Source organism: Heptranchias perlo, chromosome 11 (genome assembly GCF_035084215.1).
Source record: "Heptranchias perlo isolate sHepPer1 chromosome 11, sHepPer1.hap1, whole genome shotgun sequence".
NCBI lineage: Eukaryota > Metazoa > Chordata > Chondrichthyes > Hexanchiformes > Hexanchidae > Heptranchias > Heptranchias perlo.
Genome location: NC_090335.1, coordinates 28,904,561 through 28,932,175, shown reverse-complemented (window position 1 = coordinate 28,932,175; position 27,615 = coordinate 28,904,561). Strand labels below are relative to the sequence as shown.

Below are 27,615 nucleotides of genomic sequence, written 5' to 3'. Positions count from 1 at the left end.
TTTTCAAGCCAATTGGGATACAACCCAAGACAGTGACTGCTCCTTTAGGACAAGGTATTTGCCTTATTCTTGTCACAAGAATAAATTTTCAGATGGTAGATGAAGCACAAGGCCAGATTATGCTTGAAAGACAGGCACTTCATATTGCCACCTCCACTAAATAACCTATTGTCTCTATAGTACTTGAAATCCAAAATGGACACTAGAACAGAGCAGCCATTTCATTATTTTAAAGTTTAAAACAACCTGACCAATTAACCATTGCAGGAGAGATTTAGAAAAGCAAATTCACAACAAAAAAGGCCATCACACTCAAACACCCCAGTTTCCTTTGCCCCTCCTGTTGCCCTTTTTAGCTGGTTTGTGGACAGGGTTGTAATGCAGAACCACTACTGTTCAAATTTTACATGTACAAATAGAGATTACCTCATGTAGAGCTATTCTGTTTTTCCATAAGACATTGAGACACTGGAAAGAAAGGACACCATTTTTATTAGATTTGATTAATACATTGCTCAGTGCTTCCAGCTATTGGATTAACTTTTAAGTTCCAATAGCTAAACAAATTCCAATAGCTAAAGAGAACAAAATGTTCTAGACTAACAATCAAGATCCAACAGAATGTTACTTACAATTTCTGCATTTAGGATTAAACAATACAGCTCTTCAAGGAATTTAAAGCACAAGGTGAAATCCATAAAAGAACTTAATGTGCACTGAACAAAGTTGCTGTACATTAGACTATTGGACCTTTAGTCATCAACTGGTTAGATGTGCTGACCAAAAAAAAAAAATTGCAGTGTCAATTCTTCACCCTCTGGCCCCCCAAGATATATTTATTTCGTTCTTCAGCGATTTCATTCTTTACAAATTCCAATCACACCACAGGCTAAACGTCCTCCAGCATTTCCTGTTCGAAGGCTCTCATCATCTCCACCTTTGCCCAAGTCATCTTCCTTCTCATGAATCTTCAAAATAAAAAATAAAAATATTTATACTTTCTATGGGAAGGCTATTTGCAGGCTTTGTAACCTTATAAAAAGAGAAATAATGGTGCAGTAGGAGTTACATTATCTTTTCACTCCAAATCCAGATCAAACCCACAGCAATGCAAGAGAACAGATTGTGGCTCTTAAGCCACATTACCTACTGCTAAGTATCTCATTTAGCCATAAAAATTCAGTATGAATTTGTTCCAGAAACATTAGAGATGGTTTTTCCTCCCATAAAGACTCAGTGGAGTGACGCATATTACAATACTGTTGGGGCAGTGCAGAATAAGTTTTAACAGAGGTCATATTGGTTTGGATTTAGTATTGGAATTCACATACTTATATTTTTCTTATTATTTGTTCATGGGATTTAGGAGTCACTGGCAAGGCCAGCATTTATTGCCCATCCCTAATTGCCCTCGAGAAGGTGGTGAGCTGCCTTCTTGAACCGCTGCAGTCCGTGGTGACGGTTCTCCCACAGTGCTGTTAGGGAGTTCCAGGATTTTGACCCAGCGACAATGAAGGAACGGCGATATATTTCCAAGTCAGGATGGTGTGCGACTTGGAGGGGAACGTGCAGGTGGTGTTGTTCCCATGTGTGTGCTGCTCTTGTCCTTCTAGGTGGTAAAGCTGCGGGTTTGGGAGGTGCTGTTGAAGGAACTTTGGCGAGTTGCTGCAGTGCATCCTGTGGATGGTACACACTGCAGCCACTGTGTGCCGGTGGTGAAGGAGTGAATGTTTAAGATGGTGGATGGGGTTCCAATCAAGCGGGCCGCTTTGTCCTGGATGGTGTCGAGCTTCTTGAGTGTTGTTGGAGCCGCACTCATCCAGGCAAGTGGAGAGTATTCCATCACACTCCTGACTTGTGCCTCGTAGATGGTGGAAAGGCTTTGGGGAGTCAGGAGGTGAGTCACTTGCTGCAGAATACCCAGCCTCCGACCTGCTCTTGTAGCCACAGTATTTATGTGGCTGGTCCAGTTAAGTTTCTGGTCAATTGTGACCCCCAGGATGTTGATGGTGGGGGATTCGGCAATGGTAATGTCGTTGAATGTCAAGGGGCGGTGGTTAGACTCTCTTGTTGGAGATGGTCATTGCCTGACGCGGGCGTTACTTGCCACTTATCAGCCCAAGCCTGGATGTTGTCCAGGTCTTGCTGCATGCGGGCTCGGACTGCTTCATAATTGAGGGGTTGCGAATGGAGCTGAACACTGCAATCATCAGCAAACATCCCCATTTCCAACCTTATGATGGAGGGACGGTCATTGATGAAGCATCTGAAGACAGATGGGCCTAGGACACTGCCTATATTATATATAAACACACACACAAAGCACATCAGCAACTTATGTTATGTTTGGGTTTTAGTCCATTTCATACCTGATACATCAAACAGTGCATTCATACAAGATTAACACAGGTAAACTTGGAAGTGTAAATGCCCACATTAACTCCAAAACAGAATGTGTTCACTTCATCCTGGCAGTTTTGCTGACACTGGATTCAGGCTGTAGTTTACATTAACATTGCAGTGTTAGTGTGAATGGAATTGCTTTGCACCAGTGAGTTGTATGTAAATGCACCCTAAGAGATCATTTTAGCCATTTTTTGGTAAATAGCATTTTGTATCTATCCAGGTTGATTACATTGTCACTTGAAGCCAAGTGTATTAATTAACTGTTAATACTAAAAAAGTATAAGGGAACAAGGAATACCCCTTTAAAAATTCATTACTTTAAAATCTATTTCTTATTCACAGAGGCTTCCTTTTTTTTTAGGTCCTCTGGGTGATATCAACACAATTTTGGGAGGATAACCTGTACACCCCATGCCATTTGCTTCTGCTGGTATGCATCGATGCTTAATTGTTCAGAAAGGCATTTATTCCCTAGTGATTACAATGCTGGGGAGGGAAAAGAGAGTCAGGGAAATGTATTGCATTACAACACACCCAATGGGTGTCTCTTCAGAGACCAACAGCCAATACAAAATGAACAAAATTATAAATTGCATAACAAGAAGCCAGTATGTATGTGCACCTGAAGGAGAGAAAGGGTACAAGTCAGAGAGATAGAATCAATGCCTTAAGAGGTAAGGCAATTCATTTGCACCAGGTACTCAACAGAAAGTAATGCCAGGCCAAGGTTGGACTTTGTTCCAATCAATCTTGATCTGATGTGTTGAAAGCTTTGTGCAAACAGGACTTTTAGCCCATTGCCATTTCCAATCCCAACCACCAAAAACAGAAGCAGGTTTCGCCTTGTGCAATTTAATATCCTAGTTTCTCCAGATTTGCTATGCAGATGTACCCATTTCATTCACATATTTTGTTCTTTAGTGGTTGACACATCTCAGGATTTTAACCATTTTCCCCACCCTTCCCATCAAGTGAATTTGCCATCCTTCAGATCTCCTAAGCTATTCTTCAGACAAGAGAAGCAACCTATTCCTAGCTTTCTATCACAAAGATCAGAAATTGGTAGTAGGTGCAAGTTAGTACAGCCTACAAATGTTTCCACCTTGTGAAAACTGTACAAGTCAAAGGAAAAAGATCATAAAAGGAATTACATGCTAGACCAGATAGTAGGATAAACAGGCTGGATCATTAAGTGGCCTAGAGATTAGCAGATAATTTTACAAGAACAGCTCAGAACAGCCATTTGCACATTTGCATCTCAGCCAATTACCAGAACTCAGTTTTACAGATTAATCCCTCAAAGTCAATGCAAATTGATTGGTTTGCACTTCATCTAGTCTTAGTTGAATCACTACATAACTACTAGGCCACAGGGTTTTGAATACTTACCACAAGTGTACGTCCAATAATGGACGTTTGTCCTGATAGATGGAGCATTTTATCCTTTATTTCAAAGCTGGCCACACCATTTTCATCAGCCTCCACATTGCCAAGATCACCGACATGTCTACAATGAATTATAAACAGTTATAATTAAGCCAGACATGAATTTAATCTATACAAGGTTTATTGCAAAGCAAAACATAATCCAAAAAAACTGGAATGGTTCTTCACCACAAGTGAAGAGCATTTCACATTAGAAGCAACAACTTGCATTTTTATGGCACCTTTAATGTAGTAACAATGTCCCATGGTGCTTCCTACAGGAGAGAGTTATCTTCACATGACTGTAGGAAGATGAGAAACTTACTGTCTGGTTTTGTAATCAATTCTTAACACTAATTTTAACCTGAACTATGCCCTACAAAGTTGATTATAGAATCAACCCTGAAAAAAAAGTTGAAGTAACAGGCCATAGAAACTTCCTTTAATAAAGGAAGTGCCATTTAATACTATTTAGTGCAGACCAAAAAGCTGGAGTGGACATAGGACAACACATTGGCATTGGAGCATGCCAACTATGAAATTAGGAATATAAGCTAGTGAATTCAACTTAAATCAGATAATGACAAAAACCTGCATTTATATACCACTTTTAATGTAGAAAAATGTCCCACGGCACTTCAGAGGCATAATCAAACAAAGAAGCCAGATGTTCTGCCTCCTCTTCAGAAGGATAGGGGAATGTCCAAGTGGTGTGCCACTTGTACATTTAAAGCACAGGAAATCCAACGAGAGTAGATTTTCTGGGCAAATGGCCTTTCCTTCAACTGTGAGCTGCTTCAAACCAAGAGCATCTGGTATCTTCACATGTATTACATTAAGATCCAACATTTCATTGAGATAGCAAATCTCAGCTGGCTGAGAACCATTATACAAGTAATGTGAAGGCAAGGGTAAAGTTGTAGACACTGCAATTCAAAGAACGACTATTGGATTGCAGGCTGAAGGAAATACAGTCCTCTCTCCACTGTCAAGATTCTTCAAGCATTGAAGTAATTTTGGACATACTACTTCAAACATAATTCTTAATTTTTAGAACTGGGTCAAAAGCTTTATGCACAGGAAATTGGCCCAAATTATTTTTTAAAAACTTTTCCATAGAAACAGCTGTCACTGCCATCCTAACCAAAAGCAACACTTGTGAAATTGAGGAATCCTCAAGTGAAGAAAAATTAGCCAAAATGAAGCAAGTTACCTTGAGGACCCAAGGTGACCAGACCCTTGTACATAGTGTTTGCATTGCCATTAAGGAGAAGCCACTTTAGTTCTAACCATTAATCACTGTTGCAATCACTTGCAGTTTTGGAAAAGAAAAGCCCAAGACCTGACGTGTGATAGTGCCTTTGCTATCTCTTCCCTAACTTAATATGCATGGATGCAATCCATCCGGACCAGGGATTTTATCGTCTAAGTTTGACTAGTTTATTATCTCCCCCTTTCTATCTTAAAATGATTTTATATCTTTTTTGACCTCCTCTTCCAATGTTATGCCCACCTTGCTAGTCTCCCTGGTAAATACTGAGGCAAAGTAATTTAATATTTCTGCCATTCTGCTGTCATTACTATGTACATCCCTTAGTTTATCATGTGTATCCCTAGCCTGAATTTTCTTGTCTGTAGAATATTTTTTTTATATATTCCTTGATAATTTAGTTTCATAGTTTCTCTACCTTCCTAATTGTTATCTTCTTTCCTAACCTTTTGTCATCCTCTTCCTTTTCATCCTAATACCTTTTTCTTCAGTTTCAATTTTGCCCTTATTTCTTTATTCATCCATAGTGTATTACTGGCTAGTTTGTTCTTGCTTTTTATTGGGATATATTTCTCCTGGACACTTAACCACTGTTAAATGTTTCCCACTGCTGTTCTATTTCTTGGTCAGTAAATTTTTCCAGTTTATTTTCCCTAGTTTCATTCTAGTCCCTGAAAAATTAGCTTTTCCCCCCCCAATTTATTACTTTGGTCTAATTTTTTTATGTCCTTCTCAATCTATCTTAAAACTTATTATGTTGTGATCACTATTGCCTAGAAGTTTTCCCCCTGTGCTTACTTCTCTTTTCTGGTTAGATCATTTGAAAGCAAAAACAAACAATGTACATGTGCCAATTCTTAAACAGTCTAACAGAGTGCATCTATCAAGAGCCCAAGACAGATGCATAAGCAAAATTCACAACTGCAACATAAATGAGAAAAAGCACCAAAAGATCAGGGTTGCACTATTCTAAATTGACCAAATCTGAAACTAGTAAAAAAGGTACCACTACTGATGGGACAAAAACCTGAGGCATTCTGGGCTGATTCTTTCTATAATAAAGACTAGATGAAGCAGTGGCTCAAATAAACAGTATTCAAAAGCACTCAAGAGGGACATTTTTCTCATTCAACATATCATGATGCATAAAGATTTCTATTGTTAACTTTGTACACTTGAACTTGTATGTGCAGGAAGACTTTACATAGGAGGAAACAGCAGCAGCAGGGGGAAATGAAATTGTTAATAAGCAACTGAATAGCAGGGCTTAAAAAGGAGGGTAGATGTCAAGACATTCCAGAGGAAGGAGCAGTTGCTGAACTAAGCCGTCAAAAAAGGTGCCAGAGACAAGGAGAAGCAAGCAAGCATTGGCAGAGCAGATGGTGCACACAAGGCTAGAGATCACCAAGGAAAAGTAGACAGTGACAAGAACTGGGGTAATGGTGTAGAAACTTGCATTTAAGCTGTGGGTTGTAATATACGACAGTTGGAACTTGAAGAGTATTGATAGGGTGCCCAACTAGCAGAGAACAAGATAAATTGAGTGTTGAAATGTTGAAGACATGGACTTGGTGATGAGAGGTGAAGCAGATCTGGGAAAGAATTTGACAATGAACAGTAAACCAATGTCCTGCACCTCAATTCACCAGGGAGGTGGCAGCTGAAGGTGTTGGAGTCAAAAGGCACAGATACCATTAGGTGCTGGCAGAAGCCAAAAAAAGGATGGCTTTGGTTTTGATGATATTAAATTGGGAGGAAGTTTTGGCTCATCCAAGTCCCAAAGTTGGCCAGGCAATTGAAGAATGTAGCAAGAGTCCTTGGATTGATGAAGCAGGTATACATGTGGAAGTTAATGCCATGCTTTCAGATAATAGCTAAGAAGTAGCATGTAAATTGTGAAGATGAAGGGACCAAGAATGGAGCCAATGGATACACAAGGTGTGACTACACAGATAAAGGAACATAGAAAAATTGATACACAGGAGGCCATTTGGCCTATTGTGTCTGTGCCGGTCAATAAAGAGCTACCCAGCCTAATCCCACTTTCCAGCACTTAGTCTGTAGCCTTGTAGGATATGGCAATTCGAGTGCATATCCAAGTACTTTTTAAATGTGATGAGGGTTTCTGCCTCTACCACCCTTTCAGGAAGTTAGTTCCAGACCCCTACCACCCTCTGGGTGAAATTTTTTAACTCCGTTCCCTTCTAATCCTACCAATCACTTTAAATCTATGCCCCTGGTTACTGACTTCTACAAAGGGAAATAGGTCCTTCCTGTACACTCAGACCCTGATAATTTTAACACCTCAATTAAAATCAACCCTCAGCCTCCACCGTTCCAAAGAAAACAACCCCAGCCTATTCAATCTTTCCTTATAACAAATTCTCCAGTCCTGGCTACATCCTCAGACATCTCTGTACCCTCTAGTGCAATTACATCCTTCCTGTAATGTGGCGACCAGAACTGTACACAGTACTCAAGCTGTGGCCTAACTAGTGTTTTAATGCAGTTCTAATATAACCTTCTTGCTCTTATAGTCTATACCTCAGCTAATAAAAAGGAAAGTATCCCATATGCCTTCTTAACCACCTTATCTTCCTGTCCTGCTACCTTCAGGGATCTGTGGACATGCACTCTTCCTCTACACCTCAGTATCCTCCCATTTATTGGGTGTATGCCCTTTCCTTGTTTGACCTCCCCAAATGCATTACCTCACTTCTCCAGATTGAATTCCATTTGCTACTTTTCTGCCCACTTGACCAGTCCATTGATATCTTCCTGCAGGCTACAGCTTTCCTCTTCACTAATCAACCACACAGCCTATCTTTGAATGATCTGCAAACTTCTTAATCATGCCCCATACATTTAAGTCTAAAATCATTAATATATACACCACAAAAAGCAAGGGAGCTAGTACTGAGTACTGTGGAACCCCACTGGAAATAGCCTTCCAGTCACAAAAACACCCGTCCACCGCTACCATTTGCTTCCTGCCACTGAGCCAATTTTGGCTCCAACTTGCCACTCTCCCTTGGATCCTATAGGCTTTGACTTTTTTTGACCAATCTGTCATGTGGGACCTTGTCAAAAGCCTTGCTAAAATCCACATAGACTACATCAAATGCACTACCCTCATTGTTACCTGCTCAAAAAATTCAATCAAGTTAATCAGACACGACCTTCCCTTAACAAATTCACGTTGACTGTTCAGAAGCTGTTGGAGGAAAAGTTGAGTCCATGATGAGCTAGATGTGTAGAGAGGCAGATGTGTAGAGCCAGGTAAGAGTATTAACAGAAGTGGACTGCTGAAAAGACACACCAAAAAGGGTGGTCAACAGCAGAGCAGAGAAAAAGAAATGAGCGCACAAGACAGCAATCTCTCACTACAATCACAGTCACACATGTACTTTGTGAATTTGACTATAACAACTTTGATTTATATAGCACCTTTAACATAGTAAAACGTCCCAAGGTGTTTCACAGGAGTAATTAACAAAATTTGACACCGAGCCACTAGGACAGGTGACCAAAAGTTTGATCAAAGAGGTAGGTTTTAAAAGGAGTGTCTTCAAGGATGAGGGGTTTAGGGAGGGAATTCCAGAGCTTAAGGCCTAGGCAGCTGAAGGCACAGCCTTCAATGGTGGAGCGATTAAAATTGGAGATACACAAAAGGCAAGAATTGGAGGAGCACAGAGATCTTGGAGGTTTGTAGGGCTGGAGGAGATTAGAGATAGGGAGGGGCAAGGCCATGGAGGGATTTGAAAACAAGGATGAGAATTTTTTTTTTTTTTTTTAAAAAGTGCATCCCCGGACCAGGAGCCAATGTAGGTCAGCAAGCACAGGGGTGTGATGGGTGAACAGGACTGGAGAGAGTTAGGATACAGGGAACAGTTTAGGATGACCTCAAGTTTATGAGGGTGGAAGATGGGAGTCTGGCCAAGAAAGCATTGGAATAGTCAAGCCTAGAGGTAACAAAGGCACGGATGGGAGTTTTGGCAGCTAAGCTGAGGCGGGGCAGAGACAGCCGACGTTACAGAGGTGTAAGTAGGCAGTCTCAGTGATGGTTGGAACCTCATCTCAGACTAGTGCTGTAGGTAGGGCAGAAGACATATTTGATGCCTTAAAAAAAAAAGGAATGTTGACAAAGATAGGGGTGTGCTTACAAGGCAATGACATGTTCCAGGACTTTGGAAAAGCTGGAGATAGGGTAAGAGGTGGAGAGTAAAGTGGGGTTGAATTAGGGTTTCATGTGGAAGGGTGTGATAATTTAATTTGTTACTGGTTTCTAATCCTGCAACAGATTTAATTTTAAAACTGAGCAACCCTAGTGAACAGCCATGGCCAGGAGGAAAAAGGTAAATCAAGGAATGATTAAGCAACACCAAGCCTAGGTTTTGAAAGGCCTGCAGATTTTAGTAGAGAATAAAAAGGGTGCAGAGGTCCTTGGAAAGAGTGGAGAACACAAGGATGCAGAAAGGGAGACAACAGATTATATTTGCAGTGTGAAAAACAAGGTTCAGTGGAGTACTAACCATAGTTAGGAAACTTTGTGATGGAGAGGTTGGAGGTAGAGAGAAGAATCACTTCAGGCAAGCTTTTCTTGTACTCTGGATAGTGCAAAGAGTTAAAGCCTCTCTAAACATGGGACTAGTATGTGCAACTTGCAACAGCTTGATTTTAAAATTGGTTAAAAAGAGAAACAAGCTTTTGTAGGACAAGTCAGAGATCATTTGAAAAGTGAAAAAGTAGTTTGTTATTTATCCAATTGACAAAACAAAAACCTACACTTAAATCTTCTATGCTCCTTTTTTTTTAAAAAAGGGACACCAACAAAAAGTTTGTAGCCAGCAATTCAGAGATATGGGGCCAAATTGCCTAAGACTGAATTACTTTAGTAAAAAACTGATTAGTCATCTTTATTTTTTAAAAAAATAAATTTCTCTTCCATTTACTGGAGGCACCACCATTCTTAATGTGCAAACCTTGGTGACTTGATCACAATAGGAGCTAAGCCCATTCTCCAGGTGTCTACACATACAAGAATTGGAAGATTACTGAATATCCATTAACTGGGATTAGCTCTTGCTTTTGAGTAGAAGAATGGAACTAAGGGTATGGTAGCATAGTGGTTATGTTACTAGACTAGTAATCCAGAGGCCTGGACTAATAATCCAGAGTAGTGAGTTAAAATCCCCCCATGGCAGCTGGGGAATTTAAATTCAATGAATTTCAAATAAGATCTGGAATTAAAAAAAACTAGCATCAGTAATGGTGGCCATAAAACTACCAGATTGTCATAAAATGCCCTTTAGGGAAAGGAAACCTGCTATCCTTACCCAGTCTGGCCAGTATGTGACTCCAGACCCACAGCAATGTGGTTGATTCTTAACTCCCCTCTGAAATGGCCTAGCAAGCCACTCAGAAGTATAATCTCAACGAAAAGTCACAAGAATAAAACCGGATGGACCACCCAGACACGACAAAAGCAAACCAAGTCGACCCTGCAAAGTCCTCCTCACTAACATCTGGGGACTTGTGCCAAAATTGGGTGAGCTGTCCCACAGACTAGTCAAGCAACAGCCTGACATAGCCACACTCACAGAATCATACCTTTCAGCCAATGTCCCAGACTCTTCCATCACCATCCCTGGTTATGTCCTGTCCTGTCCTACCGGCTGGGCAGACCCACCAGAGGTGGTGATACAGTGATATAGTCAGGAGGGAGTGGCCCTGGGACTCAACATGAGGTCCGGACCCCATGAAATCTCATGGCATCAAGTCAAACATGGGCAAGGAAACCTCCTGCTGATTACCACCTAGCACCCTCCCTCAGCAGATGAGTCAATCCTACATGTCGAGTGGAAATTGGAGGAAGCACTGAGGCGTGCAACGGTACAGAATGTACTCTGGGTGGGGGAACTCCAAGAGTGGCTTGGTAGCACTACTACTGACCGAGCTGGCCAAGTCCCGGAGGACATAGCTGCCAGACTGGGGCTGCGGCAGGTGGTGAGCGAACCAAAGAGGGAAAAACCTACTTGACCTCGTCTTCACCAGTCTATCTGTCGCAGATGCATCTGTCCATGACAGTATTGGTAGTAGTGACCACCACACAGTCCTTGTGGAGACAAAAATCCCATCTTCACACTGAGGATACCATCCAACATGTGTGGCAGTACCACCGTGCTAAATGGGATAGATTCAGAACAGATCGAGCAGCTCAAAACTGGGCGTCCATGAGGTGCTGTGGGTCATCAGCAGCAGAATTCTACCATTACCAACAAGCCAGGGGATCAACCCTGGTTCAATGAAGAGTGTAGAAGAGAATGCCAGGAGCAGCACCAGGCGTACCTAAAAATGAGGTGCCAACCTGGTGATGCTACAACACAGGACTACATGCATGCGAAACAGCAGAAGCAACATGCTATAGACAGGGCTAAGCGATTCCACAACCAAACAGATCAGATCAAAGCATTTGCAACCATCTTCAGCCAGAAGTGCCGAGTGGATGATCCATCTCTACCTCTTCCCAATATCCCCACAATCACAGAAGCCAGTCTTCAGCCAATTCGATTCATTCCACGTGATCAAGAAACGGCTGAGTGTACAGGATACCACAAAGGCTATGGGCCCAGACAACATCCCGGCTGTAGTGCTGAAGACTTGTGCTCCAGAACTAGCCATGCCTCTAACCAAACTTTTCCAGTACAGCTACAACACTGGCATGTAACCATCAGTAGAAAAGTGCCCAGGTGTGTCCTGTCCACAAAGGACAAATCCAATCCAGCCAATTACTGCCAAATATTAGTCTACTCAATCATCAGCAGAGTGATGGAAGGTGTTGTCAACGGTGCTATCAAATGGCACTTACTCACTGATGCTCAGTTTGGGTTCCGCCAGGACCATTCGGCTCCAGACCTCATTACAGCCTTGGTCCAAACATGGACAAAAAAGAGCTGAATTCCAGAGGTGAGGTGAGAGAGTGACTGCCCTTGACATCAAGGCAGCATTTGACCGAGTGTGGCACCAAGGAGCCCTAGTAAAATTGAAGTCAATGGGAATCAGGGGGAAAACTCTCCAGTGGCTGGAGTCATACCTAGAACAAAAAGGAAGATGGTAGTGGTTGTTGGAGGCCAACCATCTCAGCCCCAGGACATTGCTGCAGGAGTTCCTCAGGGGAGTGTCCGAGGCCCAACCATCTTCCGCTACTTCATCAATGACCTTCCCTCCATCATAAGGTCAGAAATGGGGATGGTCAATGACGATTGCAGTGTTCAGTTCCATTCAACAGCACTACCATTGCCGAATCCCCCACCATCAACATTCTGGGGGTCACCATTGACCAGAAACTTAACTGGACCAGCCACATAAATATTATGGCAACAAGAGCAGGTTAGAGGCTGGGTATTCTGTGGCATGTGACTTACGTCCTGACTCCCCAAAGCCTTCCCAACATCTACAAGGCACAAGTCAGGGGTGTGATGAAATACTCTCCACTTGCCTGGACAAGTGCAACTCCAAAAACACAAGCAGCCATTGAATGTCAAGGGGAGGTGGTTAGGCACTCTTGTTGGAGATGGTCATTGCCTGGCACGAATGTTACTTGCTACTTATCAGCCTAAGCCTGAATGTTGTCCAGGTCTTGCTGCATGCAGGCACGGACTGCTTCATTATCTGAGGGGTTGCGAATGGAACTGAACACTGCAATGGTAAGTGAACATCCCCATTTCTGACTTTATGTGGAGGGAAGGTCATTGATGAAGGCTGGCAAGGCCCAGCCAACACCCACATCCCATGAACGAATAAAAAGTTAACCATAGCACATCAACCCAGCCAAGACTGGCCCTATTCAATTAAAACCAGGGATCTTCCTGGTTTATATAATTCAGTGTACACAAGGAGTTACAAGGTCATTTTTAAAAAAAAAATTATGCCAAATTAAGTTGTTAAACTAGTTACTTCAACTTAAATGAACCTGGAGTTTAGTCATGGCAGGAAAACATTGGACAACTGATTTTTAAAAATGTGTATTATAGCCCTTAATTGCTATTACATTAAAAGGTGTCCAAAGCAGCATTATAAAGTTATGTCCATTGAATACCCAAAAGGGGCATTTAGCATGTAAAACCCATCTATATAAATGCTCACCTTTCTTCAGCTTCTGGTCCACCATGATTTTTTGAAAAAGGGTTGTAGTGAGGTCCTGCACTGATACAACCTGTTTTGTATACAAATAACAGAAGCCAGGTCATCTACACTTAGACCAGCAATGTCACATTTAATTGATCACAAAACTTCATGGAACATGTTGGTGTGGAAGGAAGTTGAGATCAGCAATTTCTTTTAAAATAAACCTTATTTTTACAACTAGTTTTGGAATCAAAATGAAGAAACAGTGCCCCAATATTTACAGGGAGGGTGTGAGGGATCAAAATCAGCTGAAGAACTCAGCAAGGCTGGGGATGTGGAGCTCCTGAACATAGGACCTCATTTTTTGTTCTGTTTCCTGCCCAGCAGCCAGCCAAATTGACAGCCTGGGAGGGAAAACCAGAAGGGTCCCTGGCAATCAGGAAGTAAGCAAATACAGCAGGGGGGAGAAGGCCACGATCGGTAGGGGGTTGGCCCCCCCGCAAAAGGCTTCCATGAAGGGCCCCAGTGGGGTGGTGCGGGAGAAAAGCACTCCTGGCCCACAGAGTGCTGGAAAAGGCACTTACCTTTTGGAGACGGCAGCTTCCACTTCCTTCACTGCCAGGTTTCCTGATCCTTGGGAAACCCACACAGCAGTGGTGAATTTTAAAATCAGGTGCTCAATTGCACAGAGAGCCAAATTTAAATTTGTTAATGATGAAGTGTTCCACCTCTCCAAAGCAGGAGACTGACACCCAGATATCTTTGTTTAAAAAAAACCTGGTAGGCATTTGCGTGGCCTGCATGTCCATATTTAAGTCTTTCACCCCCCCACCCCCACAGTGAGGTGTTTAAATAAAGGCCACTATGTCAGAAGTACACACATTACTAAAATTTATTCTCAAAATATGCATTTAAGGGGCCAGCCTCACTAATGGGTTTATGGGAGTCTCAAACTATTAATCCAAAATTGCAACACATTGCTATTCAAATCTAATCTCTGTTGCCAACATCCTTGCACCTGTGTGATTCTGTAGTACTCGATCATCTTCTGTGGCACTGCTGAATGAACCAGAATTTACTATTTTATAAATAGGGGTGTTTATGAAGTGGTTGGGATCAGGACCAGTGTTGAGAGCAAGAGAGATAGATATACATTCTTGAATTTTGTAGCTATGGTGCATTATCATTCTTTGCTCTCTGCAGTTTGACATGGTCAACCACACCATTCTCCAAAATCTCTCCTCTGTTGCCCAGCTCTGTAGGACTACCCTCTTAACAATCCAATCGTAGCCAGAGCACCTCCAGCTATGGCTTCCCTTCATGCTCCCACCCCATTACCTCCAGAGAGTCACCAAGATTCTATCGCTGGCACCCCGCTCCTTTTCCTTGGCCAAATGCTGCCCCTTGGCAATATCTGCCGACACAGGGTCAGTTTCCAACATACACTAACGACACCCAGCTCATCTTGACTCCTCCACTGTTGCAAGATTGCTTGTCAGACATCCAGCCTTGGATAAACTGTAATTATCTCCAGCAATATTGATTAGTCATTTGACATGGCAGACAGCAGCCAAAATATCTTCATTTTCTGATGACAGATGAGAACAATTTTTGCTAGGAAGGAGCATCCACAGTGAATCCTGGATGGGCCAACTCAGGAATCTTGATTTTTTTTTCAAGCAAGACTTCTTCACCTGGCATTTAAGTTCAGCATCAGCATTGGGACAGGCACCATAGTAGGAGGTGCTTTCATGGGTGGTTTTTCCACCAGGCTTTATGTTGAGCAAGTTGTTCCACTTATGGGCATGTATTTTGCACTGTAGTCATTTAATAAAAAAAAGTGTTGCTGTCCACCACGAGATCACTTTCCTAGTCATCAGTGCCATATAAAAGGTGATCTTCGAGATTCATTCAGCTAGCTAGTTTTGGCAATTCTACAGGATGCTTCTGTACTGATATGGACTTCTCTAGATCGGGTGCTACCTAGGTAGGTGAAATTGTCCATAGCCTGAAAAATGTGATCACAGATAGTGATGATATGTGGAGTGTAATCCTTGCCTGGGGCTGGCTGGAAGAGTACCACCATCTTTAAGGCAAATAGACGTGTCAAATTGCAGGCAAGCTATTGCTAAGTGATTCATGATTGTTTGCATATCATCTTGGAGTGGGCCACGTGAGCACAATCAGCAAATAGGAGTTCACAAACAAACACTTTTTTAAAAAAAAAACAACTTATTTTAAGATTGAAGAGCTGTTCATCTGTCCTGAATCTGATCTCGACTCCGACTGAGATTATTGAAAGCCACGAGAAGCACAGCAGCAAACAAAATGCTGAAGAGCAATGGTGCAAGGACACATCCTTACTCAACACCTTTTGTAACAGTGAAGGAGATGGAAAATGGGGACAATTCAAACAATCTAGTCATCATGAAATTGTTTGACCATTTCAATGAATTTGTCTGGACACCCAAACTTACCAGAGATCAGAGTCGGTGGCTAGGGAATGAAGTTTGCAGCAGGGACCAAAGACAATGGCTTCAGTCTTCCCAATATTTAATTGGAGGACATTTCTGCTCATCCAATACTGGATGCCGGAAAAGCAAAGTGACAAATCAGAGACAGTGGAGGGGTTGAGAGAGGTGGTGGTGAGGTAGAACTGGGTGTCATCAGCGTACTTGTGAAATCTGACATCGTGTTTTCGGATGATGTCACCGAGGCACAGCATGTAGATGAGAAATGGGCCCCCCCCCCCCACACCGGCCACCAAGGATAGATCCTTGGGGCACCAGAGGTAATGGTGTGGGAGCTGGAAGAGAAACCATTGCAGGTGATTCTCTGGCTACGACTGGATAGATAAGAATGGGACCAGGTGAGCACAGACCCACCCTGCTGGACAACAGAGGAGAGCCACTGGAGGAGGATGGTGTGGTCAACAGTGTCAAAGGCTGCAGACAGGACTAGAAGGACAAGGATGGATAGTTTACCACGGTCAGTCACAATGTCATTTGTGACTTTGATAAGGGCCATTTCAGTACTGTGGTAAGTGGTGGAAACCTGATTGGAGGGATTCAAAAATGGAGTTGCAGGAAAGAGCGAGGCAGTATTTCTTTTGCAAGGATATTAATGGCATACTGAGTGAGCTGATCGATGGCCTCATCATTGATAGTTGCTTTCTTATTTAGAAGGCTTAGGAAATGATCAGCCCCTCTTTTCAGGATCTGATTTTTGACTGAGAAGAGTGGTTTGATCAGTGCTCATAACAAAAAGGTGGAGCCACTAGATTGTGGGCCATATACTGTCTTAAGTGTATTATAGATGTTATGTCCTTTTGGTCATCATAGGACTGCAATTCATCTGCCTTTTGCTCCACTAAGTGTCACACATGCTTACTGTCTGGACTTGTTTATGAATATTATAAGCTTGCTTCTTCTTGGATAAACGACAAGTCATCAACTACGATGAGTCAGTGTGTCTCATTAAGTAGCCGTTTTAATATCATCTTCAAACCAGTTCCAGACAACTGCACCCAAGACTTCCAAAGCTGCCTTGTAGACTGTTTCTCAGATTGGGATGGTGATCTATTGTTGGAACACCGTGCTGGCAGGGTGGTCTGTACTCGGCCAGTTGCTCATGCTTTTGTGTCTACCCGTCTTATTCCCCACAACACTGGCTATTCACATCTCAAAGTATCGGATTTTACCCACACCATGATGTGTAGCCACATTTAGAATCAAAAAAGTTTAAGTATTCAGTCCATACCATTTGTATTATCTCCAAAAGCATGAACATGAAACCCATGCTTTCCAGGATCCAATCCAGTGATGCTTCCTTTTACAGTCACAGGTCCATCTTCCTGGAGAAGAGAAATCCATAGAGGTTTAAGCATATTTCTTCCAAGATGCTGACATTACAATAATTTAGTAATAACCTGCAGTAAAGGCAATCAGAACTAGTCATCTGTGCAGTCTCCAAACAGAACTCGATGACTGATTTTGCAGCCACATTGGCAATCCAAGTTAATCTTCACCTACTTTTAGATTGCCATAACATTTTAAACTTGCAATGACTACTTCAGTCCACCATGTTTGGAAGACTATCTATATTTAATAGCCAGTTAGATAAGAGGGTACCTGAATGGTGGCAACATATTCCCTTGAACACATCACAGATGAATATTTTGATAAGACTCATGGTACAAAGGCATCTCATACCCAAAAATAAGACAGCGTAGTTAACAGACATAAAGCAAGATTCCTAGAACTATTGCATGTAAAGCAGCAAGTGTTTCACATTACAGTCTTTTCAAAAATACATGAGTTATGTACTTTTAAACAGAATTTTTATGGGGGGGGGGGGGTGGGGGGTGGCTGCACGCACATCGAGGCAAGAGTGAGCTCTGGAAAAGAAAAAAAAAAAAATCAATCTTCCCCTTCATAGCACAGTGAGGAACTGGTCCCTCTTGTACAGCTGAGTTCCATTGTTAATATGGGGACGTAGAGTACAAAGGCACAGGACAAGCTAATCTTAAATTGAGCTAGTAGCCATAACCCAACAGCAAATGCACAGGTGCTGGTTTACATTTTTTTTTATTCGTTCACGGGATGTGGGCGTCGCTGGCAAGGCCGGCATTTATTGCCCATCCCTAATTGCCCTTGAGAAGGTGGTGGTGAGCCGCCTTCTTGAACCGCTGCAGTCCGTGTGGTGACGGTTCTCCCACAGTGCTGTTAGGAAGGGAGTTCCAGGATTTTGACCCAGCGACAATGAAGGAACGGCGATATATTTCCAAGTCGGGATGGTGTGTGACTTGGAGGGGAACGTGCAGGTGGTGTTGTTCCCATGCGCCTGCTGCCCTTGTCCTTCTAGGTGGTAGAGGTCGCGGGTTTGGGAGGTGCTGTCGAAGAAGCCTTGGCGAGTTGCTGCAGTGCATCCTGTGGATGGTGCACACTGCAGCCACAGTGCGCCGGTGGTGAAGGGAGTGAATGTTTAGGGTGGTGGATGGTGTGCCAATCAAGCGGGCTGCTTTATCTTGGATGGTGTCGAGCTTCTTGAGTGTTGTTGGAGCTGCACTCATCCAGGCAAGTGGAGAGTATTCCATCACACTCCTGACTTGTGCCTTGTAGATGATGGAAAGGCTTTGGGGAGTCAGGAGGTGAGTCACTCGCCGCAGAATACCCAGCCTCTGACCTGCTCTCGTAGCCACAGTATTTATATGGCTGGTCCAGTTAAGTTTCTGGTCAATGGTGACCCCCAGGATGTTGATGGTGGGGGATTCGGCGATGGTAATGTCGTTGAATGTCATGGGGAGGTGGTTAGACACTCTCTTGTTGGAGATGGTCATTGCCTGGCACTTATCTGGCGCGAATGTTACTTGCCACTTATCAGCCCAAGCCTGGATGTTGTCCAGGTCTTGCTGCATGCAGGCTCGGACTGCTTCATTATCTGTGGGGTTGCGAATGGAACTGAACACTGTGCAGTCATCAGCGAACATCCCCATTTCTGACCTTATGATGGAGGGAAGGTCATTGATGAAGCAGCTGAAGATGGTTGGGCCAAGGACACTGTCCTGAGGAACTCCTGCAGCAATGCCCTGGGGCTGAGATGCTTGGCCTCCAACAACCACTACCATCTTCCTTTGTGCTAGGTATGACTCCAGCCACTGGAGAGTTTTCCCCGATTCCCATTGACTTCAATTTTACTAGGGCTCCTTGGTGCCACACTCGGTCAAATGCTGCCTTGATGTCAAGGGCAGTCACTCTCACCTCACCTCTGGAATTCAGCTCTTTTGTCCATGTTTGGACCAAGGCTGTAATGAGGTCTGGAGCCGAGTGGTCCTGGCGGAACCCAAACTGAGCATCGGTGAGCAGGTTATTGGTGAGTAAGTGCCGCTTGATAGCACTGTCGACGACACCTTCCATCACTTTGCTGATGATTGAGAGTAGACTGATGGGGCGGGAATTGGCCGGATTGGATTTGTCCTGCTTTTTGTGGACAGGACATACCTGGGCAATTTTCCACATTGTCGGGTGGATGCCAGTGTTGTAGCTGTACTGGAACAGCTTGGCTAGAGGCGCAGCTAGTTCTGGAGCACAAGTCTTCAGCACTACAGCTGGGATGTTGTCGGGGCCCATAGCCTTTGCTGTATCCATCTGCAAACGACCGACTATAGTAAAAGCAACTTGGATAGTTTTGTGGCAGATCAAAGAATATGGTACTTCTACCCCAAAGGCATAGTCCATTTTATACTGCAGAAGCATTGTGATCAGATGAAGGTTTTACAAATGCTTTAAAAAAATTAAACTCAAAAGCAATCCAAATATTCTTTTCCCCCGCCCCCCCTCAGTGTCTCATTTTTAACCACCTCGTTTATTTAACAAGTTATGGTGGGTTCATTCACGCCACTGCAAATTCTACATTTGGTTTTGCAACATCCAATTTCAGTCACATGGATGCTGTGCAGAAACAATACAAATATTGTGGCATCAGTTCACAATAGATCTCATACCTGCCAAGAATGTTTCCATGCATAATCCCCTCCAACACAATTTCTGGAAGGAATCAAAACTCAGCTCTAACCCAGACGTTACACCCTGGGATAATATACAAACTTTCACTTACTCTAATTTTATGGAGGGTGCCACCTCCCAATGGAGACGGTTTGAACAAACATTAGATTTAAAAAAACATTTTCCTAATGTTGCTTTATTTCCAAGACAAGTCTCTTCTACTTGGTTTCATGCCTTCAGAACACACGAGGCAGAACTGGTTGACGCCATCCAAACATCACTTTGTTAAACCATCTGACCATCGCAAGCATCTACACGAAGCGGTCGAGCTCATTTTGAATGGCTGTGTTGGACTGCCACATTTGATCCATATAGGAGCATAGCCAGCACATTACTCTTAAAAAGTCTCAACTTTGTTTTTTCTCCAATAACATTTGATTTCCCAATTGGGTGAAGTGTTTGGAAAGCTCCATTAGCTTTTCTGATGCAAGCTTTGATAATCTGACATTTCTTCATTGCCTTGAACCACAATACCCAAATAGGTAAAAGACTGCATATTTTGCAGTAGTTCACCTTCTGGGTGAATTTCTTGTCAAAATTCAACATTAACTTTATGACTGGGGCTTTTGCACCATTGATGTATAACCCAACTTTTCTGGCTATCAGAGATTGTGTGTCTTTCTTTGCTGTCTTCTACATTTTTATTAATGAGGCAGATGTCATCTGCAAAGTCTAGGTCCCAAAGTTCTTTACTGGTCTGTGCAATGCCTAATTTGATGCTCCATGAATGTTTCATCACAAAAATCAAATGGGCATCAAAAGAGGGAAATTCACAGATCTGCAAGAAAGCAGCTCTTTAATCAAAAACAATGCTGATAATTAAGTCAATGAAATCACAAATGTGATAAAACTGATCTTTATGAAAATTAAGCTAAATTAAAGTTTTGCAACCACTTCAGAATGGAAATTTAGTTACTCTAACTTAATCTAATCTTTTCCAGATAAAGTTAAATATTAACAGGGTCAGACCTGTGAAAGAGCAAAAGGTTTCAGATCAAGAATTCAGGATCTAATAGTCTCAGTAGACAGAGGGAAAAAAGTATTTGTTCAGTTGAGCATGTTAAATATGCAAAGACACACTATTTGAAGTAAGTCTTTTCCTGAAGGAAAAGTAGCCATCCATTTATTAGTTCAAAATCTTTGAAGATGGGCACTCCATACAAACATCCGCAACTGTTGTAGCACACCTGGCCAATCCCAAAGTTCAAGAAGTGTCTGAGCAAACCAGACATCAGAAGAATCAATAATGCCAGCATATGCTTTTTTTAAAAAAAACTATCAACTGCCAGTAACTCCCACAAAAGTAGTTCTAGTTAAATAATTATGTAACCTTCATATTTATTAAAGGCAGCAAGAGAATGAAAAAAGTTAACTTCAAAAAAAATCTACACCAGATGTACATGATCTACCTGGGGCCTGCTAAGCAGAAAAACAGACTGAATGAAGGACCTTTTAAGTTGTGCACAAATGAACAATAGTGATGTCAAGGTACATATTGTAATAAAGGGGAGAAGGTGGTAAAGGAAAAACTAGTTGTACGATCAAACCTGTAAGTTGCTTCTTTCTCTCTTTTCTTCCCCCCCCCCGCTATATCTGAAAACAAACTAGAACACTCCATCTAAGGAGATATTTATAGTTAGTAAAATGTCTCAATTGGTAGGACATGACCTATAAAACGTCACTTAAAATCAAGGTGACAGGTTGTGGTGGGTTTGCATGTTACTAGTGCAAACTGGTTAAATGACTATTTGCAAATCCACTATTAACCCCCCCCCAAAAAAAAACTAACCAATATTTGTGTTTAACCTATGCATAAATTGGTGATGCTATAATTACACCTCAGTTTTCAACTCCCAGCTTACATTGCAGAGAAATTTCTATGCTCCAAACAAGTCCACTTCTGCTTCCCAAACTGCAAGTTTTTCTACCAACTATAAATAAACAAAAAACCAATTAGGACTCAATATAACTTTAAAATGGAAACTTAAATTACATCTGCATGCCCAGTTCCAATTATCCATCACCCTCTAAACCCACTCATTCTAGACTCATGTGCAATGCCATGGGAATACACAATCCAACAGCCCCATTAGTTGATTATGCTATACTTCCAGGTTTTTTTTTGGTAGAATTACTTCACATTTCTAACCCTAAAGCTTTTCTATCTATATATAAATAGTTTCACTGCCAGCACGTGGCCTTACCACTAACTGCCGTTTACAAGGACAGATTCTCCAGTTCCGCTCCTTCCTGACCTGTCAATTTTAAAAGGTTATATATTTACAGTTAAGTCAGTGAACTATGAATTTTCAACTACATCTTAATTTTTTTTTAAAAAGGGGAAGGGGAAAGAAAAAAAGGACGATACACTTCAGACAGAGATACTTCTGGAGACTAATAAGAAATCTGTAGTCACTATGTTAATATGTAGAAAAAAAGCCAGGACTGGAAAGTGAAAGGGTTGAAATGTTACTGTTAAAAGAAAAATAAAACACTTATCAAAATGACTACTACAGTGCCATTTTTGGGGGCATTCTAGCTCATATTCATACATGCCAACTGTCAACTAAAAGAATATTCAGCTTTTTTCCCCATTGGGATCAGAAGTTGTATTAACAAATTACAGTAAATCATTTGGAAGATGGAAGTGCCACCTGTTGGAAACCAATTGGTTGCAGGGCAGGACTGAAGGCCATTAGAATATTAATTTATGTACTACCAATAGAAGAAAGTAAGCCAGAATTTTTTTTTAAAAACCCAATATATTTATAAACAACAAATAAACTGCTACAACTTTCTCAGGCATGCCCAGCTTGCACTTTATGTCAAGGTGCATTTTCTCACGACTTATCGTAGGCATTTTCTAGTGAGAGAAAGAGGATGCGCCTGATGTAAATCTAACAACTGGCTTTGAGCTGCTATGCTATTTCTAGTGCAAGCTCAACTATTTTAGATGTTGGGTGGTAAGGTGCGCCACAAATCACACCCTGGGACTCAGGATCAGTTCTCTGTAGCTGTGGTGCAGTTGAGGACAACACACATCTACTGAATGGCAGCTCATTTCATGCTTGTCTACTGGGGGACTTGTCAGACTCCACAATGCTGATCCCAAGGCTACCAAATGGCTAAAGTATGCATAATGCCTACCTAAACCCCTTGACACATGATTTTTTTTTTTAAAACTTAGTTTAGCTCCCTACTTTATAGGTTGTATTTTGAATGTGTTTTCCAAGCTTCATGGCAACATTTGTGCACTTACAGAATTGGCAGCCTTTCAAAATAAAAAAAAGTTATTTGGACTTTTCACAACCTTAGGACATCAAAAAGCACTTTACAGCCAAGTACTTTTGAAACAGTCACTATTGTAGTATAAGAAGCACAGCAAGGTCCTAAAAACAGCAATGAAATAAGTGAGCAGATAATCTGTTTTAGGTGTTAGTTAAGGGTAAATGTTGGCCAGGACCCCAAGAGAACTCCTTTATGAATGAGATATTTCATGTCCACTAGAGGGGGCAAACAGAGCCTCGGTATAACGTCTCATCCAAAAGACTGCACTCTGTATTGCACAGAGGTACCAGCTTAAGTTATGTGCTCAAGTCTCAGGAGTGGGGCTTGAGCCCACAACCTTCTGACTCAGAGGCATGAGTGCCACCACTGAGCCCTGGCTGACATCTTACTCCCCCTTCAATAACTTCTAAATCCATCACTGCTGTAAACTTCACTTTTGTGAAGTACAGCAAGTCATAAGGCTATACCTGCAGCTTAAAAGAAATGTTAAGGTCATGTGCTACTGCATTTCCGTTAACATGGGTCAAAAGGCCAATATGGAAGGCTGTTATTGAGCAAGCTGCTTTTTTTTTTAAAAAAGCAACTAGCTTTTGCTAGTTTTCCACTTGGCATGTATGCATACGAACGCAGTCCAAGGGCACTTCGAACTGCTTTTACAAGTGACCGATGTCACGCTTAAAAAACGAGTCAGACATATTTTGCAGTATAGTGGTATAAAATCAAGTCGCTCACGCTTAATCTTCTGCACACCTCTTGCACTCTCATTTTGCCACATCTTTGTCAAAGAACGTGGCAGCCAATTACATTCTTCTGTTTGCAGAAACTGCGTCATATCTATGAACTGTGCAACAATGACAAAGCAAAAAAAATGTCGGGCGGGAGCGAGAAAGAACTTCTAAATCGCGTCTTAAAAATGGTTCATAGCTTGCTTTTGGGAAGGCGCAGTCACGTCTAGAACAAAGAGAATCTAATCGGCCCACGATTCTCGAGTTTTGCCCTTATGGTAAAACAGCACTAGCGGCCTTAGACGGCCCTGCTCTCACCCCAGCCAAGCCCAAGCCCAAGCCAAGCCGTCACCAGCAGGAGATTCAAAGACAACAGGTCCAGACCTACCTCTGCAGGTGAAGGGGGGGGGGGGGGGCAATAAGGAGATCAAGGGGCCGGAGAATAAACCCCTTCGACACGAATGCAGTTACATCAAGCGACACATTTAAGAAGCGCTTCCATCAACAACAGGCGCCTATTAAAACAAGATTAGCGACCAGGTCGGAGCTCGCCCCCGCCCCCGCCGGGTTTCGAACCGTAGTCACTACCCGTCCCTAACGCGGCGGTACAAAGAAACAGGATCGAAACCGTTAGAATCGTTATGTTAACTCACAGTTTGCTCAAAGTGGACGGTTCCGGTGACTGGACCGCTCCCCTTCAGCACGCAGATGGCTTTCATAATCGCTAATATATCTCACCCAACTGTGCAACTGATAAATCCGTCTCAAGTGCCAGTAGATATACGCATGCGAAAGTGTACGTCATGTATCGGAACTAGCGTCAAACAAAGCGCGCGCTGCGCAGGTCGACGTTTAGTCTTATTAAATACAGCGCCTGCGCATTCGGCGGCTATCGTGGCTGGGTGGGTCAGTGTTGGTGTCAAATATTGTCACCCCTCCCAGGACCATAGACTTTACAGCACAGAAACAGGCCATTTGGCCCAACGGGTCCATGCCAGTGTTTATGCTCCACACCAACTTCCTACCACCCTACTTCGTCTCACCCTATCAGCATATCCTTCTATTCCTTTCTCCCTCGTGTTTACCTAGCTTCCCCTTAAATACATCTATGCTATTTGCCTCAACCACTCAGTGTGGTAGTGAGTTCCACATTCTAACCACTCTCTGGGTAAAGAAGTTTCTTCTGAATTCCCTATTGGATTTGTTAGTGACTATCTTATATTTATGGCCCCTTGTTTTGGTCTCTTCTGTGAGTGGAAACAGCTACACCACGTCTACCCTATCAAACCCTTTCATAATGTTAAAAGCCTCTAAAAGGTCACCCCTCAGTCTTTTTTCTAGAGAAAAAAGCCCCAGCCTGTTCAATCATTCCTGATAGGTATAACCTCTCAGTTCTGGTATCATCCTATTCAATCTTTTTTGCACCTTCTCCTCTGCCTCTATATCCTTTTTATAACATGGAGACCAGAACCGTTCACAGTACTGCAAGTGTGGCCTAACCAAGTTCTATACAAGTTTAATATAACTACTCTGCTTTTCAATTGTATCCCTCTAGAAATTAATCCCATTGTATGGTTTGCTTTTTTTATGGCCTTATTAACCTGCATCACTACTTTTAGTGATTTGTGTATCTGTACCCTCAGATCCCTCTGCTCCTCTACCCCATTTAGCCTCTTATTTTCCGAGGAGCATGTAGCTTCCTTATTCTTCCTTCCAAAATGCACCACCTCACACTTATTTATATCAAAATTCATTTGCCAATTACACACCCATTCTGCAAGTTTATTAATGACTTCCTTTCTTTTGTAGCAGTCCCCCTCAGTATTAACTATACCCCCAATTTGGTCTCGTCCACAAATTTTGAAATTGTATTTCCGATTCCGGAGTCCAAATCATTTAAGTAAAAGGTGGACAACAGTGTCCTAGCACCGATCCTTATGGAACACTACTTCCCATCTTTTGCCAGTCTGAGTAACTACCTTTAACTCCTACTCTCTGTTTTCTGTTTTGTAGCTAGCTTGCTATCCATTCTGCTACTTGTCCTCGACTCCACATGAGCCTACTATGCAGTACCTTATCAAAGGCCTTTTAAAAATCCAAATATATATTACATCTACTGCATTACCCTTGTCTACCCTTTCTGTTACTGCTTCAAATAATTTAATAAGGTTGTTAAAGGCACTATATAAATGCAAGTTGTTGTTGTTATGAAGATTGAGCAAGAGAGTGGGATTAGACTAAGGTGTTTTTTGTGGAGAAAAACGCAGGCCCAATGGCCTGTTTCACCAATGTCACATCGACAAATAACAAATACAGTTATAAAACAGAAGTATAAAAGGACTATTAAAAATAAATTAAAAGGAAAACGATTAAAGATGAATTAAACTGCCTGTACAGCAATGTACACAGCATTCAAAATAAAACCAGGGAACTTCCTTTTTGAAATCCGTGCTGACTATTCTTTATTATATTTTCAGTTTCTAGAAGTTTTTCTATTACATCTTAGATTCCATTATCTTTTCTACCACTGACTAATTGGTCTATAGTTCTCTGGACTTGTTCTATCTCCCTTTTTAAATATAGAAATCATATAAACTGTCCTCTGGCACTCTACCCTTTTCTAATGAATTTTTATAAATACATAATAGTGCTTCTGCTATCTCTTCCCTAACTTTTAATATGAGTGGATGCAATCCATCTGGACCAGGGGTTTTATCCTCTCTAAGTTTGATTAGTTTATCAATTATCTCCCCCTTTCTATCTTAAATGTCTTTATATCTTTTTTGATCTCTTCTTCTAACGTCATGCCCACCATGTTAGTCTCCCTGGTAAATACTAAGGCAAAGTAATTATTTAATATTTCTGCCATTTAGCTGTCATTACCTGTGAGTTTATCGTATGTATCCCTATCGGTCACCGTTTTTAATATTTCCCCCTGCTGTTCTATTTCTTTGTCAGTAAATTTTTACAGTTTATTTTCCCTGGTTCCATTCTCATCTCCTTAAAATCAGCTTTTTTCCCAATTTATTACTTTGGTCTTTGTCTTATATCCTTCTTAATCTTTATCTTAAACCTTATTATGCTGCGATCGCTATTGCCTAGATGTTCCCCATACGCTTACTTCTCTTATCAGTTCTGGTTCATTTCCCATTACTAGATCCAGCAGTGCTTCCTCTCTTGTTGGGCTTTTTACTGGGTAAGAATGGAGTCCTGCACACATTGTAAAAACTCCATTCCTTGTACCCCCTTTACTTACCCCTTCTCGCCAGTTTATTTGTGGGCGGTTATAATCTCCCACGATTATTATTCTATGACCTTTACAAATTTTCACAAATTTGCTTAGATATTTCTTCCTTCACCACCTTTCCACTATTAGGTGGTCTGCAGTATACCCCTATTAGCGTGATCGATCCCTTATCTTTCATTTCAATCTGTAAGGATTCTGTTTCTATCCTGTTAGTTAGGTCCCTTTTTTCTACTGCCATTATGTTATCTCTAATTAGTACAGCGACTCCACTCCGCCTTCTTCCTTCCCTATCCTTTTTGATTATATTATAACCTGCAATATTTAGTTGTCAGTCCTGTTTTTTATGTAGAAATGTTTCAGTTATTCCTGCTACATCTGGGTCCTCGCTACGGATTATTGCCTCCAGTTCCCTGGTTTTATTTTGAATGCTGTGTACATTGCTGTACAGGCAGTTTAATTCATCTTTAATCGTTTTCCTTTTAATTTATTTTTAATAGTCCTTTTATACTTCTGTTTTATAACTGTATTTGTTATTTGTCGATGTGACATTGGTGAAACAGGCCA

General features: G+C 41.9%; 1 protein-coding gene across 2 annotated transcripts; it reads right to left on the bottom strand.

The window, feature by feature from the left end:
• Window positions 1-475: 475 nt before the first annotated feature.
• Window positions 476-24,607, bottom strand: LOC137327207 (superoxide dismutase [Cu-Zn]). Of its 2 annotated transcripts, XM_067992773.1 has the most exons (6): window positions 24,458-24,607; window positions 21,996-22,046; window positions 16,988-17,081; window positions 13,247-13,316; window positions 3,796-3,913; window positions 476-968 (listed from the first exon to the last, which is right to left on the bottom strand). In XM_067992773.1, the coding sequence occupies exons 1-6, from the start codon at window positions 24,521-24,523 to the stop codon at window positions 858-860; spliced, it is 510 nt and encodes a 169-aa protein (XP_067848874.1). In that variant the 5' UTR covers window positions 24,524-24,607; the 3' UTR covers window positions 476-857. The 2 variants fall into 2 exon arrangements, with proteins under 2 accessions (XP_067848874.1, XP_067848876.1); XM_067992775.1 differs by lacking the exon at window positions 21,996-22,046 and having other exon boundaries at window positions 24,458-24,604.
• Window positions 24,608-27,615: the final 3,008 nt, after the last annotated feature.